General features: G+C 42.4%; 1 protein-coding gene across 1 annotated transcript in view; it reads right to left on the bottom strand.

Annotated features, from left to right (window-relative positions):
• Positions 1 to 14,843, bottom strand: part of crfb16 (cytokine receptor family member B16) — a gene marked incomplete at both ends in the record, with an annotated part of 17,368 nt that extends 2,525 nt beyond the window's left edge. Inside the window, 6 exons of the mRNA XM_084188014.1 lie at positions 152 to 303; positions 6,785 to 6,938; positions 7,865 to 7,989; positions 10,694 to 10,884; positions 11,811 to 11,934; positions 14,780 to 14,843. Of these exons, the coding sequence (XP_084044140.1) occupies positions 152 to 303; positions 6,785 to 6,938; positions 7,865 to 7,989; positions 10,694 to 10,884; positions 11,811 to 11,934; positions 14,780 to 14,843 (810 nt within the window). The remainder of the gene's footprint in view (positions 1 to 151; positions 304 to 6,784; positions 6,939 to 7,864; positions 7,990 to 10,693; positions 10,885 to 11,810; positions 11,935 to 14,779) is intronic.
• Between the last annotated feature and the right edge of the window lie 950 nt (positions 14,844 to 15,793).

Genomic DNA, 15,793 nt, shown 5'->3' with positions numbered 1-15,793 from the left:
GAGAGAGAGGAAGAGAGAGAGAGAGAGAGAGGAGAGAGAGAGAGAGAGAGAGAGAGAGAGAGAGAGAGAGAGAGAGAGAGAGAGAGAGAGAGAGAGAGAGAGAGAGATAAATAAATCCATTATACCCAATGATTGTAGGACTGACACTCACCAGTGCAGTGGGCTGTGGCTCCTTGCGGAAATAGGCGTAGCAGGCCTCTGGGCTACAGTGGGTTACTGACCAAGAGAGAAAAAACACCAGGCCTGCCAATATCACCACGATAACAGTCACTGTAGTGGGCTTCAGCCAGGTAGGTCCAGGACCTTTGAACACAGTGACAATATTTGTGTTATAGTAGAGAAGTATACAGCCTTAATGTAGCATAAGAGCACAATACAGTGCATTCTGAAAGTATTCAGACCCCTTGAATATTTCCACATTTGTGACCCGTTTCAGGAAACTAGGCATATGTCGCAAGTCACAACTTTTTTTAATTAAATTTTTATCAAAATGCGTTTTTTGGCAGAAATGCCTTCTGGAACATTTGAACTTTCATGTGCCTTAATAACAAACGTGTATGCCATCTGTAAATACGAATTAAGTTGTTAAATTACAAGCCTAGTCGGTTTAGCCACAGAAATAGACAGGAACCTTCCCACTAGCCATGATTGGCTGAGATAATGAGTGGGCTGGACATGCCAAGAGATGAGTTTCAGATTGGTCTGCGGTGTAGAATCTTGTGTCTATAATATGAGCTGCTCGTTATGCGTAGATACTCCTTTCTACTACAGTTTTTTCTAAAGATATAACGTTAGCCATGGAGAACTGCAAATATGTTGCTACTGCGCTCAATAACATTGCTGCCCTGAATTTATCACGCGCTATCGACAACGGTCAGTTTGAAAAAGTTGTGATGGACTACTTTCTGGAAGACGATCGTGCAATGCTGACTCTGAAAATGAATCAGACGATGAGGAAATCGCTGATTTAGGTAAAAATATTTTCATTGAAGAAGACATTGTAGAGTCTTCTGATGACAGTGATGGGGATGAAAAGGCGATCAACAGTGTTGTTGTCATGCAAGAAGTTGACAGAGTTTTGAAATCAGTGGAATGTCTGGTAGAAGCAGTATGATAAGGAGATGAATAGAATTCTGCCGTTTGATTACAAATGCAGAGGGAGTCGAAAAGAGAACACAGAAGTATGAAAAAAAAAATGTATGCACTCACTAACTGTAAAGTCGCTCTGGATAAGAGCGTCTGCTAAATGACTAAAATGTAAAATGTAAATGATTCTTATGGCATTGCACACGATCAGTGTGAACCAGAGTGACTTGACACAACTGGCCAAGCAAGCTGTACAAACAAAACGGAAACGACACAGGACGTCTTATTTAATGAAAGGGGTTGCAGTCTGCCGTGAAGCGTTCATCCATGTATACGGGTAAGAGTCTAGTACAGTTTCAGATACTATGCCATTTCGCATTGCTAGTTATAGCCTAATGTTAGCTAGCTAACTAGCTAACATTGAACCTATTTGGTTAACTTTAGCTAGCTATGACAATCGGTTTGTATTGCTAGTACTCTATGGATTGGGATTATGGTTAATTGTTTAGCTAGCTAGCTAGTAGCTACAGAACAAGTTAAAGCGTACTGTTAGCTAGCTAGCTGATGTTAGATGGCTGGCTTGCAAGCTAACATTATGTGTATGATCTGTGTGTAGTGATATCTCAGAATGCCATTTCACATTGCTAGTTATAGCCTAATGTTAACTAGCTAACATTGAACTTATTTGGTTAACTTTAGCTAGCTATGACAATCGGTTTGTATTGCTAGTACTCTATGGATTTGGATTATGGTTCATCGTTTAGCTAGCTAGCTAGTTAGCTACATGTCTAAACAAAAGACCCCAAGTTAAAGCTTACTGTTAGCTAGCTAGCTGACCACCCATCAAGTTAACCAGGTGTGTCTGACGGTGATTACGGCTATCTATTGTATAATAATGCTAAAACATTTGTATCTGGAATTTGTCTTTCAGCATCAGTAGTACACACCTGACTCTCCTCCACCAGTCCTACAAGGAGAATGGTCTAATGCCTCCCATCAAAAAGAGAGTTGGCCCAAGCAAGCACAGGTTACACCTGAAGCATGAGGACATGCAGCGAGTTGTGAACTTCATCAACAACTACGCAGAGGATAATGCAATAGTATTACCAGGACGCCACCCAGGACACAAATACTTTGGTGGAAAGCTCAGATCAAGCAGTACCAGCACTTCAGGTGAATATAATTTTCATTGCATTATATCCTGGGAGGTGAATTGATGTTGTGCAAGGTTGTGATGTCTTCTAATTTTTGTTGTTGTTATTTCCTGTTTTACAGCTTCGATGCTTTGGAGCCTGGTGTTGTCGCCAAGGAGCGTTCAGACTCAGTCGGGACCAGGTTTCAGCTGCTGCGCAACGCTGACATCCTTCCTCCCATAGATGGTCTGCCTGTACAAGCACCACCTGTACAAACGTATCATTTTGAGAAGATCAGGGAGTTTTGCGATGAAGAGGCTATGGACATCACATGCCCTGCACCAAAGTCAAGGGCAGGACAGAAACAGGCTCTCCGAATATAGATTCCCTTGTTAATGTGTGGTTTGGACGGACCAGTCATCAGCACTATCTGCAGTGCCTCTATTCAAATGACTCTCTCCTAACACATACGTTGCTGCTAATATTATTATTATTTTTATCCTGCTACTCAGCCACTTTACCCTTGATTGTATGCATATAACTACCTCATCTATCACTGAAATCGTTATTGATATTATTCTTGTATATTATTTAATTTATATTGACACTATCTATTTCTGATATTGCTACTATGCAAGTAACCATTTTGCTGTACCGTTTACACCTTCTGTAGAGACCCATCCACTTAGCAAGATGTGGCTGGGGGTTATAGCATTTCTTTCACATGACCCATCAATTTAGACAAGTGTGTCTGGGTAAGCGTATTTATACAATATTTGTGTCTGTTTACCTGGAATTTTTCCTTATGGTAGGCTACTACTTTTACCACTTTTAGTCTAAATCTTTACTACACTACTCACTGTTCAGCACATTACCTCACATGTGAATCCTTAAAGAAATGGGTGGGGCTGGCTCAAGAGGGTGTGAACAATGCTGAATGGGTGTAGACAAAGGAGAGCTCTCAAGTAGGTTCCAAAACATTCAAAGGCCATTTTCTCAAAAGTGAGTTTACAAGTTTATCAACTTTCAAAGCAGAATTACTTTCCCATTGTTCCTCAAAAATGCAGTGTATGATATACCATTTTGTAGCTCTGACTCTCAACTTTTATCCAATGTAAAAAATACAATTTGAAATGTTGCTACATAAGACTGATTTGAGCCGGCAGTCACATTTTGTTACTTTACAGCCTTATTCTAAAATTGATAAAAAAAACATTTTCCCTCATCAATCTACACACAATACCCTATAATGACAAATCAAAAACAGCTTTCCAGAATTTTTGCAAATGCATTGAAAATAAAAAACGGATATTACATTTACATAAGTAATCAGACACTTCACTCAGTACTTTGTTGAAGCACCTTTGGCAGCAATTACAGCCTTGAGTCTTCTTAGGTATGATGATAGAAGCTTGGCACAACTGTATTTGGGGAGGTACTCCCATTCTTCTCTGCAGATCCTCTCAAGCTCTGTCAGGTTGGATGGGAGCGTCGCTGCACAGCTATTTTCAGGTCTCTCCAGAGATGTTCGATTGGGTTCAAGGCCGGGCTCCTGCTGGGTCACTCAAGGACATTCAGAGACTTGTCCCGAAGCCACTCCTGCCTTGTCTTGGCTGTGTGCTTAGGGTCGTTGTCCTGTTGGAAGGTGAACCTTCACCCCAGTCTGAGGTCCTAACCTGCTTCAGAGCGCTCTTAATCAAGAATCTCTCTGTGCTTTGCGCCGTTAATCTTTGCTTTCTGACTAATTCTGACGAATTTCCGAGTCCCTGCAACTGAAAAGCATCCCCACAGCATGATGCTGGCACCACCATGCTTCACCAGGTTTCCTCCAGATGTGACGCCTGGCATTCAGCCCAAAGAGTTCAATCTTGGTTTCATCAGACCAGAGAGTCTTGTTTCTCATGGTCTGAGAGTCCTTTAGGTGCCTTTTGGAAAACTCCAAGCGGGCTGTCGTGCCTTTTACTGAGGAGTGGCTTCCATCTGGCCACTACCATAAAGGCCTGATTGTTGGAGTGCTGCAGAGATGGTTGTCCTTCTGGAAGGTTCTCCCATCTCCACAGAGGAACTCTGGAGCACTGTCAGAATGACCATCGGGTTCTTGGTCAACTCCGTGACCAAGGCCCTTCTCCCCCGATTGCTGACTTTGGCCAGGTGGCCAGCTCTAGGAAGCGTCTGGTGGATATCAAACTTCTTCCATTTAAGAATGATGGAGCCCACTGTGTTCTTGGGGACCTTCAATGCTGCAGAATTGTTTTTGGTACCCTTCCCCAGACCTGCCTCGACACAATCCTGTCTCAGAGCTCTATGGACAATTCCTTCGACCTCATGGCTTGTTTTTGCTCTGACATGCACTGTCAACTGTGGGACCTTATATAGACAGGTGTGTGCCTTTCCAAATCATGTCCGATCAATTGAATTTACCATAGGTGGACTCCAATCAAGCTGTAGAAACATCTCAAGGATGATCAATGGAAACAGGATGCACCTGAACTCAATTTCGAGTCATAGCAAAGGGTCTGAATGCTTATGTAAAGAAGGAATTTCAGTTGATTTATTAAAATTGTTTTAACCTGTTTTTGCTTCGTTATTATGGGGTATTGTGTGTAAATTAATGAGGAAAAAACACAATTTAATCCATTTTAGAATAAGGCTGTAACGTACGCACTGTATCCATCAGAAGGTTATGTTTCCATGATTAGCAGATTTGTTTTTCTAGAGCAGTTACAAAGTGCACAGAGATGATCAAGAATCCCAATGTGTAAGTGTGTGTGTGGTTGGTGTGTGTTTGAAATGTACAGTCGTGGTCAAAAGTTTTGAGAATGACACAAGTATTGGTCTTCACAAAGTTTGCTGCTTCAGTGTTTTTAGATATTTTTGTCAGATGTTACTATGGTATACTGAAGTATAATTACAAGCATTCCATAAGTGTCAAAGGCTTTTATTGACAATTACATTAAGTTTATGCAAAGAGTCAATATTTGCAGTGTTGACCCTTCTTTTTCAAGACCTCAGCAATCCGCCCTGGCATGCTGTCAATTAACTTCTGGGCCACATCCTGACTGATGGCAGCCCATTCTTGCATAATCAATGCTTGGAGTTTGTCAGAATTTGTGGGGTTTTGTTTGTCTACCGCCTCTTGAGGATTGACCACAAGTTCTCAATGGGATTAAGGCCTGGGGAGTTTCCTGGCCATGGACCCAACATTTCGATGTTTTGTTCCCCAAGCCACTTAGTTATCACTTTTGCCTTATGGCAAGGTGCTCCATCATGCTGGAAAAGGCATTGTTCGTCACCAAACTGTTCTTGGATGGTTGGGAGAAGTTGGTCTCGGAGGATGTGTTGGTACCATTCTTTATTCATGGTTGTGTTAGGCAAAATTGTGAGTGACCCCACTCCCTTGGCTGAGAAGCAACCCCACACATGAATGGTCTCAGGATGCTTTACTGTTGGCATGACACAGGACTGATGGTAGCGCTCTTCTCCAGACAAGCTTTTTTCTGAATGCCCCAAACAATCGGAAAGGGGATTCATCAGAGAAAATGACTTTACCCCAGTCCTCAGCAGTCCAATCCCTGTACCTTTTGCAGAATATCAGTCTGTCCCTGATGTTTTTCCTGGAGAGAAGTGGCTTCCTCGCTGCCCTTCTTGACACCAGGCCATCCTCCAAAAGTCTTTGCCTCACTGTGCGTGCAGATGCACTCACACCTGCCTGCTGCCATTCCTGAGCAAGCTCTGCACTGGTGGTTCCCCGATCCCGCAGCTGAATCAACTTTAGGAGACGGTCCTGGCACTTGCTGGACTTTCTTGGGCTCCCTGAAGCCTTCTTCACAACAATTGAACCTCTCTCCTTGAAGTTCTTGATGATCCGATAAATGGTTGATTTAGGTGCAATCTTACTAGCAGCAATATCCTTGCCTGTGAAGCCCTTTTTGTGCAAAGCAATGATGACGGCACATGTTTCCTTGCAGGTAACCATGGTTAACAGAGGAAGAACAATGATTTCAAGCACCATCCTCCTTTTAAAGCTTCCAGTCTGTTATTCTAACTCAATCAGCATGACAGAGTGATCTCCAGCCTTGTCCTTGTCAACACTCTCACCTGTGTTAACAAGAGAATCACTGACATGATGTCAACTGGTCCTTTTGTGGCAGTGCTGAAATGCAGTGGAAATGTTTTTTGGGGATTAAGTTCATTTTCATGGCAAAGAGGGACTTTGCAATTAATTGCAATTCATCTGATCACTCTTCATAACATTCTGGAGTATATGCAAATTGCCATCATAAAAACTGAGGCAGCAGACTTTGTGAAAATTAATATTTGTGTCATTCTCAAAACTTTTGACCACGACTGTATGCGTACGTGAAATAGATACAAGATGTTATGTTTTGGATCTTCTTTCCATGGTACACATAATGATAAAGTATACCATTGCCTGATCAGTTTGTGTGTTAAAAAGGCCATATCTATATCTGTCTCGAAGGACCAATTGCCAAAGACCGTCTGACAAACAGTCTTTTTAACAGAATGTGTGTGTCTATGAGTGTGTATTATAATTTACAACCCACCTGTGATGGAGACACACTGTGTGTCAGTGCTGCTGCTCTTGCTGTGTGTGTCCAGATGGGCCTGGGCTTTGACGCAGTACACTGCTCCCTCCTGCAGGGCATCGATGTGGAGCGGATTCTGTTGCACTGTGATCACACGCAAGGAGGACTTGCCCTTGGAGACAGAGCACAGTGAGACGCTGCTGAAGAGAACTCAACCACTGCTTGATGTGAGTTTAATAGGAGGAGGTCATTATCATGCTACCTAGGGGGTCACCTTTGGGACCAATTCCAAACCAATCCCTTGCGCCAATCCCTAGGCATCCCCCACACAACAAGCTCCAATCTCTCTCCCACCACACAATACATGACAGGGATTTTTCTAGATCAAAAAGGGGCTTAGGTGGTGGGTGTGGCAGGGGGCGTGGCAATGGCCGTGGTTGTCATTTTAGAAAACATTTTTGAGGCCTCCATCTTGGCGGTGTAGATACATTTTTGCATTTTTATGCCAATTTCCTGCAACTCTACGAATTTCTCCATGGAGCTGAGAAGTTTTTTTCGTTTTAAAGCAAATTTCCTGCAATTCGACACATTTTGCATGGAGTTGAGAGAAAATGTAGCAGTTTTAAATCTCATTTCCTGAGATTCTACATATTCTGCCATGGAGATGAGAGCATTTGTTTGCTGTTTTAAAGCTAATATCCTGCCATTCTATGCATTTAGCCATGGCTAATACTGTGTTATTTTGCACAAACATAACAACAAAATCAAAACTGCTAAATTCATTGTTTTTTTATTTTAAATTCTCTCTGACTGTCTAGGTAATTGTTAGTTCTCAAAGATTCTATTATAAAAATATATATATATAGGTCGATTATCTTTTCTACATACTTTATATCTGGTTTTAGTCATTTAAGTTTACACTGAAAGCGTTTTTCCACCACGGAAATAATTTCTTTATATTTTCTTTATATTTTTTATATATTTTTTTTTACACTGTTTGGACTTATACGACCCAAAAAAGTGCTTAGGCGGCCCGCCGAAGGATTTCTATGGCAGAAAAATCCCTGCATGACTATAATATACATGTAATATCCTCAGCCTTACCAACTCGCCTTTCTTCCAGATAGTCACGGTCACTCCCACGATCAGGGGAAGGCCTTTGAAAGTCACCTGAAGGGCATCACCCATGGTGGTCACGGTCATAGCTGGCACTGTCAGAATTGCTGTGTGGAAGGTGAAAGTCATAGTAAGTCACAAACATAGGCTGTGTCTGAAATCGTTCTTGCCTACTACATACTATGTGCTAACCATACTACCTAGAACATACTGCTTAGTTAAAACTGAAGAAATAGAAACATACTACGCTCATGCATACTGAGAAGGCTTCATTACATTTACATTTACATTTTAGTCATTTAGCAGACGCTCTTATCCAGAGCGACTTACAGTTAGTGAATACATTTTTTTTTTTTATACTGGCCCCCCGTGGGAATCGAGCCCACAACCCTGGCGTTGCAAACGCCATGCTCTATCAACTGAGCTACATCCCTGCCGGCCATTCCCTCCCCTACCCTGGACGACGCTGGGCCAATTGTGCGCCGCCCATGAGTCTCCCGGTCGCGGCCGGCTGCGACAGAGCCTGGATTCGAACCAGGATCTCTAGTGGCAAAGTTAGCACTGCGATGCAGTGCCTTAGACCACTGCATCGACCACTGCGCCACTCATCTAATGCGCAATTAGGTTGTTCCCCGCCATTCGTTAATTTTGGTACAGCCTGTCAGCATTCCCTTATCTGAATACAGTGGGGGGAAAAAGTATTTAATCAGCCACCAATTGTGCAAGTTCTCCCACTTAAAAAGATGAGAGAGGCCTGTAATTTTCATCATAGGTACACGTCAACTATGACAGACAAATTGAGAAAAGAAAATACAGAAAATCACATTGTAGGATTTTCTATGAATTTATTTGCAAATTATGGTGGAAAATAAGTATTTGGTCACCTACAAACAAGCAAGATTTCAGGCTCTCACAGACCTGTAACTTCTTCTTTAAGAGGCTCCTCTGTCCTCCACTCGTTACCTGTATTAATGGCACCTGTTTGAACTTGTTATCAGTATAAAAGACACCTGTCCACAACCTCAAACAGTCACACTCCAAACTCCACTATAGCCAAGACCAAAGAGCTGTCAAAGGACACCAGAAACAAAATTGTAGACCTGCACCAGGCTGGGAAGACTGAATCTGCAATAGGTAAGCAGCTTGGTTTGAAGAAATCAACTGTGGGAGCAATTATTAGGAAATGGAAGACATACAAGACCACTGATTATCTCCCTCGATCCCTCGACGCAAGATCTCACCCCGTGGGGTCAAAATGATCACAAGAACGGTGAGCAAAAATCCCAGAACCACACGGGGGGACCTAGTGAATGATCTGCAGAGAGCTGGGACCAAAGTAACAAAGCCTACCATCAGTAACACACTACGCCGCCAGGGACTCAAATCCTGCAGTGCCAGACGTGTCCCCCTGCTTAAGCCAGTACATGTCCAGGCCCGTCTGAAGTTTGCTAGAGTGCATTTGGATGATCCAGAAGAGGATTGGGAGAATGTCATATGGTCAGATGAAACCAAAATAGAACTTTTTGGTAAAAACTCAACTCGTCGTGTTTGGAGGACAAAGAATGCTGAGTTGCATCCAAAGAACACCATACCTACTGTGAAGCATGGGGGTGGAAACATCATGCTTTGGGGCTGTTTTTCTGAAAAGGGACCAGGACGACTGATCCGTGTAAAGGAAAGAATGAATGGGGCCATGTATCGTGAGATTTTGAGTGAAAACCTCCTTCCATCAGCAAGGGCATTGAAGATGAAACGTGGCTGGGTCTTTCAGCATGACAATGATCCCAAACACACCGCCCGGGCAACGAAGGAGTGGCTTCGTAAGAAGCATTTCAAAGTCCTGGAGTGGCCTAGCCAGTCTCCAGATCTCAACCCCATAGAAAATCTTTGGAGGGAGTTGAAAGTCCGTGTTGCCCAGCAACAGCCCCAAAACATCACTGCTCTAGAGGAGATCTGCATGGAGGAATGGGCCAAAATACCAGCAACAGTGTGTGAAAACCTTGTGAAGACTTACAGAAAACGTTTGACCTGTGTCATTGCCAACAAAGGGTATATAACAAAGTATTGAGCAACTTTTGTTATTGACCAAATACTTATTTTCCACCATAATTTGCAAATAAATTCATTAAAAATCCTACAATGTGATTTTCTGGATTTTTTTTTCTCATTTTGTCTGTCATAGTTGACGTGTACCTATGATGAAAATTACAGGCATCTCTCATCTTTTTAAGTGGGAGAACTTGCACAATTGGTGGCTGACTAAAAATTCCCCACTGTATCAGCTGTTGTCAAACACATGTGGGTCTGAAAAGACAACTCTCTTCCTCAATAGTGTGCAGCAAATTCTAATTAGAATTGTTGTGTGTATTACATGATTTTCATCACAACGCAATTTTCTTTCTTCATAACACATTCGTGTACATTACACACATTTCCAATAAGCAATTTGTGTCTATTTCACAATCATCTGTGATACTGGGTTGGAAATAAGTATGATACCCTGGATTTAAAGCGTACAACATTTTTGAAATTTCACATAGTAATCGGACACTGTATTGTCATAATAATGACCGGAAGGCTGCTTGTTTAAATGTTTTGGCATTTTGTATGGCTGTTGTGCACTTGGGTAAGTGTTTTGTCTTCAGCTAATATTAGTACAAATGCTGTAGAGATGAATTAATGTATATAATATCTCCAGTTTGTCTTAGTTTCCTTGGATGTATGAAGGAATTATAAAATGAATGTATTGACCAACTATTGCCATGGCATCAAAAAAATGTATATGGACGTAGATGTCCCACAATGCCTCACTCTCTCTCCTGTTGAAGGGCCTCCCGAGCTCAGCCCACGGTGACACACGCCTTCCGCACTCTGCCCGCACACGGATGTTGTAGTCTGAGTCAGAACCAAGGTCAAAGGTCAGGTCGCACTCAGTCCGCGTGACCTGCTGACAACCAACCGCGTCCTCCCAACTGCCATTCATGATCCTCAGCTCAAATTCCCTACAGGACGCATGGAAATACATTAGCCAGCTCATATTGACACATTATACCCAGAGCAAATGTTTATTGTCCTTTTGTTTGTCTGCATGATAAATATTTTTGACATTAATGTTCCATATTTTTTGACATTAATGTTCCATGCTTGTGGTTAACTAACCTTTACGTCTTCTCAGTTACCACCCCCTTCTTAAACCAGACGCAATGTCCTCTAAACAAATAGTGTGATGTCTCAAACACGTCAGTTTTATCAATGCCCATGAGAAGGAGGCAATTATAAAAATAAAGTAAACAGTGCAATGTTACTCTTGCTAATTGCGAGCTGCAGTATTTTTTTATGTACATTTATTTTAGTCATTTAGAAGATGCTCTTATCCAGAGTTAGGTGAGATAACCACATAGCACAGTCATGGTTAGAAAGCTGCTTTATTGAGGAAAAGGTTTTCTTACTATGACTGTGATATGTGGTTGTCTCACCTAGCTACCTTAAACTGTAAGCCGCTTTGGATAAGCGTATCTTGTAAATAAAAAATACTGCAGCTCGCAATTAGCAAGTGTAACATTGCGCTGTTTACTTAATATTTGTATAATGGGTATTGATAAAACATACATTTTTGAGACAACACACTATTTGTTATTAGAGGAAATTGCGTCTGGTTTAAGAAGAGACAAATGTCACCATTGGTGCTATTTAGCAACAGGGGGTGGTAATTTAGAGGGGAGGGGGGGAATCTCATCTAAATCAATTGTTACAGGTTTTAGCCCACTGCCCGGGCTGCATTCTCAGTGTACAGTTCCCGCCAATCAGCCAGAGAAAAAGGATGAAAGTGAAAAAGTCAGAGAAAGCCCATTTAGCAGTATTGGGAATAGCAGTATTATCGTCAATGTGTCTGAACATTCCTGTAATGTTTCAGAAGTGATTGACTCACCCCTGGAACTGCACAGAGTAGATGATAGAACTGCAAGGAGACTGTTGACGGTGCCACTTGAGCAAGTGCCTCATGTTTACGGACTCCATGGAAATTCCCCACGGCGATGGCAGCAGCCAGGAATCTGAAATTAAACAGATAAACAGAGTAAATATAAAAACATTGGAATGTAATTAGGTGGACATGCCCACAACAGTGATCAAATCTGCTATTAAAACATAGCCCCTTGCTAAAAACAAAGATTTGCAATATTCCAAGCTGATTAAGTGTCAAGCTTTGGCTTGTGCAAGCCGGAACAGCTCGTAGGAGCAGAAGCCTATCTCCGGTTTCTGTAGCGTGAGGCAGCTGGATGTACAAGTACACCCCCTGGACAGGATGCTAATGCTGAGTGCAAAGCAACGACGCATCAGGTCCCATTTTTACAGGCTTTGGTATGAGTGAGTGCTATGTGTCTATCTTTCCTTGATCAGTGCAAGTTTGACAGAATCCGGTCTTTAGGGGAATTTATGTTCTAAGCACACAGAAGGACCTGTTGTCTTGTTCACAAACACATACTGTAGATTTATGTGCACAAATGCTTTAGCACACACGTAAACACATTCACAGCATTCTAAACCCACTTGCATGCGGTTTAGCCTTGGGAAATAAGTGTTAGACATCCTGTGACACACACACACACACACACACACACACACATACAGGATTCTCAAGTTTCCAATCATATCAGCCATGGCATTAACTGTGTTACACCCTCTCCCTCAGGCATAATTCTGTTTTTCTCCTTCAAAACATCTTCAGTGTCATCTACCTTTAATGGACATGTTGTATAGATGCACCACAGGAGGTTGGTGGCACCTTAATTGGGGAGGACGGGCTCGTGGTAATGACAGGAGCGGAATTAGTGCAATGGTATAAAATACATCAAGCGCATCGTTTCCAGGTCTTTGATGCCATTCCATTTGCTCTGTTCCAGCCATTATTATGAGCTGTCCTCCCCGCAGCAGCCTCCGCTGAAATGCACACATTGTAGCATACTCACAAATTTGTGACAGCCCTACAGCAGTTCTCACCTATGTTTCTGGTTTCATTTATGCCTGTGAATCTGGCACATGAGAACATAAATGTATTTCCACGGTCATTGTCCACCACCTTGGATGACACACCCATATCAGGATATAAGCACACCGCACCTTATACCTCACTTTTCTGCTTCTGCTCTCTGTTTGCCATTGGTTTCATATACAGTATAACATGTAGAAATAAACATACTGTAAATAGGCTAGCTGTGATCAATAGGCTTGAGGTAGAATTTGCATCTAACTACAGATCTAGGATCAAATCACACTACCCCAATGCTAACCTTAACCATTGGGGGATGGAAATAATATCTGATCCTACATCAGCAGTTTGAGGCAACTTCTTCCAATGCTGTTAAATAGCAGGACAGTGTGTGTTGCTGCAGTACTTACAGTTTGTGACGATGTTGAGGACCAGTATTAACAGTCTGTCAAAAAATCTCCTTCTCAGTCCCATAGCCCCTCTGTATGGAGAAGAGTGGGAGCGCTGCCGTGATCAAGTGTGCAATCACTGTGTTGACCGTCTCTCACTGCTAATTTGAACGTAATACAAACAATCCCGGAGTAGTGTGATCACTGCTTTTATGTTTTAAATATAGTCATCGCGTTGCCCGTTGATCGTTCTTGTTTCGACCGTAACATGACCACTGCAGACTGTTATACCAACCATACTCTGTACTAAGACCCCAACTGTAACTTAAACTTTCCTCGGACCGGAGTGGGACCGCTCCTATGACTGTGATCCTAGCACTCTTCTCGGTCCTTGTGATGGTTCCTCTGCCACACTCCCTTTGCTTTCCCACTGTGTCTCCTGTAAAAGGCTTGCAGTGTAATATGACCTCAGAATGTGTTGCGAAAATACACAAATAGTGTTGTTACAAATATGTGTTTTTAAGTGAGAGCCATATCAATTACATTGTATGATCCGTGTGCGTGTGAGTGAGTGGTTATGTAGGTAAAGCTGTTTATAAAAGTGTGTGTTTGATTGAGAGAGTGTGATGTACTCATGTGAGTCTAAAAGAATGCCTGGTATGGCTTGGCTGGATGCTGAGGATGAAATGATGGTTAAGCCTGTCAGACTGGTTATGATCAGTCCCTCCCATCACTGTATGTGTGTGTGTGCATGCATGCGTGTGTGCGTGTGCAGAGCTATAAAGTGTGACCATTTTGGTCGCATATGCTCCTAAATATTTAGTTGTGCGACCTGGAATTCTAATTTGGGAGCGCCAGTGCACCTAGAATAAAAATCACCCAGATAATAATTGTTGTAATGAAACAGCGACCGCAGAATCATTAGTATCGTGGTAATGACTGGAGCGGAATTAGTACAATGGTATAAAATACATCAAACGCATCGTTTCCAGGTCTTTGATGCCATTCCATTTGCTCTGTTCCAGCCATTATTATGAGCTGTCCTCCCCGCAGCAGCCTCCGCTGAAATGCACACATTGTAGCATACTCACACATTTTTAACAACCCTACAGCAGTTCTCACCTATGTTTCTGGTTTCATTTATGCCTATGAATCTGGCACGTGAGAACATAAATGTATTTCCACGGTCATTGTCCACCACCTTGGATGACACACCCATATCAGGATACAAGCACACCGCACCTTATACCTCACTTTTCTGCTTCTGCTCTCTGTTTGCCATTGGTTTCATATACAGTATAACATGTAGAAATAAACATACTGTAAATAGGCTAGCTGTGATCAATAGGCTTGAGGTAGAATTTGCATCTAACTACAGATCTAGGATCAAATCACACTACCCCAATGCTAACCTTAACCATTGGGGGATGGAAATAATATCTGATCCTACATCAGCAGTTTGAGGCAACTTCTTCCAATGCTGTTAAATAGCAGGACAGTGTGTGTTGCTGCAGTACTTACAGTTTGTGACGATGTTGAGGACCAGTATTAACAGGCTGTCAAAAAATCTCCTTCTCAGTCTCATAGCCCCTCTGTATGGAGAAGAGTGGGAGCGCTGCCGTGATCAAGTGTGCAATCACTGTGTTGACCGTCTCTCACTGCTAATTTGAACGTAATACAAACAATCCCGGAGTAGTGTGATCACTGCTTTTATGTTTTAAATATAGTCATCGCGTTGCCCGTTGATCGTTCTTGTTTCGACCGTAACATGACCACTGCAGACTGTTATACCAACCATACTCTGTACTAAGACCCCAACTGTAACTTTCCTCGGACCGGAGTGGGACCGCTCCTATGACTGTGATCCTAGCACTCTTCTCGGTCCTTGTGATGGTTCCTCTGCCACACTCCCTTTGCTTTCCCGCTGTGTCTCCTGTAAAAGGCTTGCAGTGTAATATGACCTCAGAATGTGTTGCGAAAATACACAAATAGTGTTGTTACAAATATGTGTTTTTAAGTGAGAGCCATATCAATTACATTGTATGATCCGTGTGCGTGTGAGTGAGTGGTTATGTAGGTAAAGCTGTTTATAAAAGTGTGTGTTTGATTGAGAGAGTGTGATGTACTCCTGTGAGTCTAAAAGAATGCCTGGTATGGCTTGGCTGGATGCTGAGGATGAAATTATGGTTAAGCCTGTCAGACTGGTTATGATCAGTCCCTCCCATCACTGTATGTGTGTGTGTGCATGCATGCGTGTGTGCGTGTGCAGAGCTATAAAGTGTGACCATTTTGGTCTCATATGCTCCTAAATATTTAGTTGTGCGACCTGGAATTCTAATTTGGGAGCACCAGTGCACCTAGAATAAAAATCACCCAGATAATAATTGTTGTAATGAAACAGCGACCGCATAATCATTAGTATCGTGGTAATGACTGGAGCGGAATTAGTGCAATGGTATAAAATACATCAAACGCATCGTTTCCAGGTCTTTGATGCCATTCCATTTGCTCTGTTCCAGCCATTATTATGAGCTG

The sequence above is a fragment of the Coregonus lavaretus genome (assembly GCF_964263955.1).
Source record: "Coregonus lavaretus genome assembly, chromosome: 23".
NCBI classification, from domain to species: Eukaryota; Metazoa; Chordata; class Actinopteri; order Salmoniformes; family Salmonidae; genus Coregonus; species Coregonus lavaretus.
Note: the sequence above shows the minus strand (reverse complement) of the source record. Positions and strands in the feature narration are given on the sequence as shown.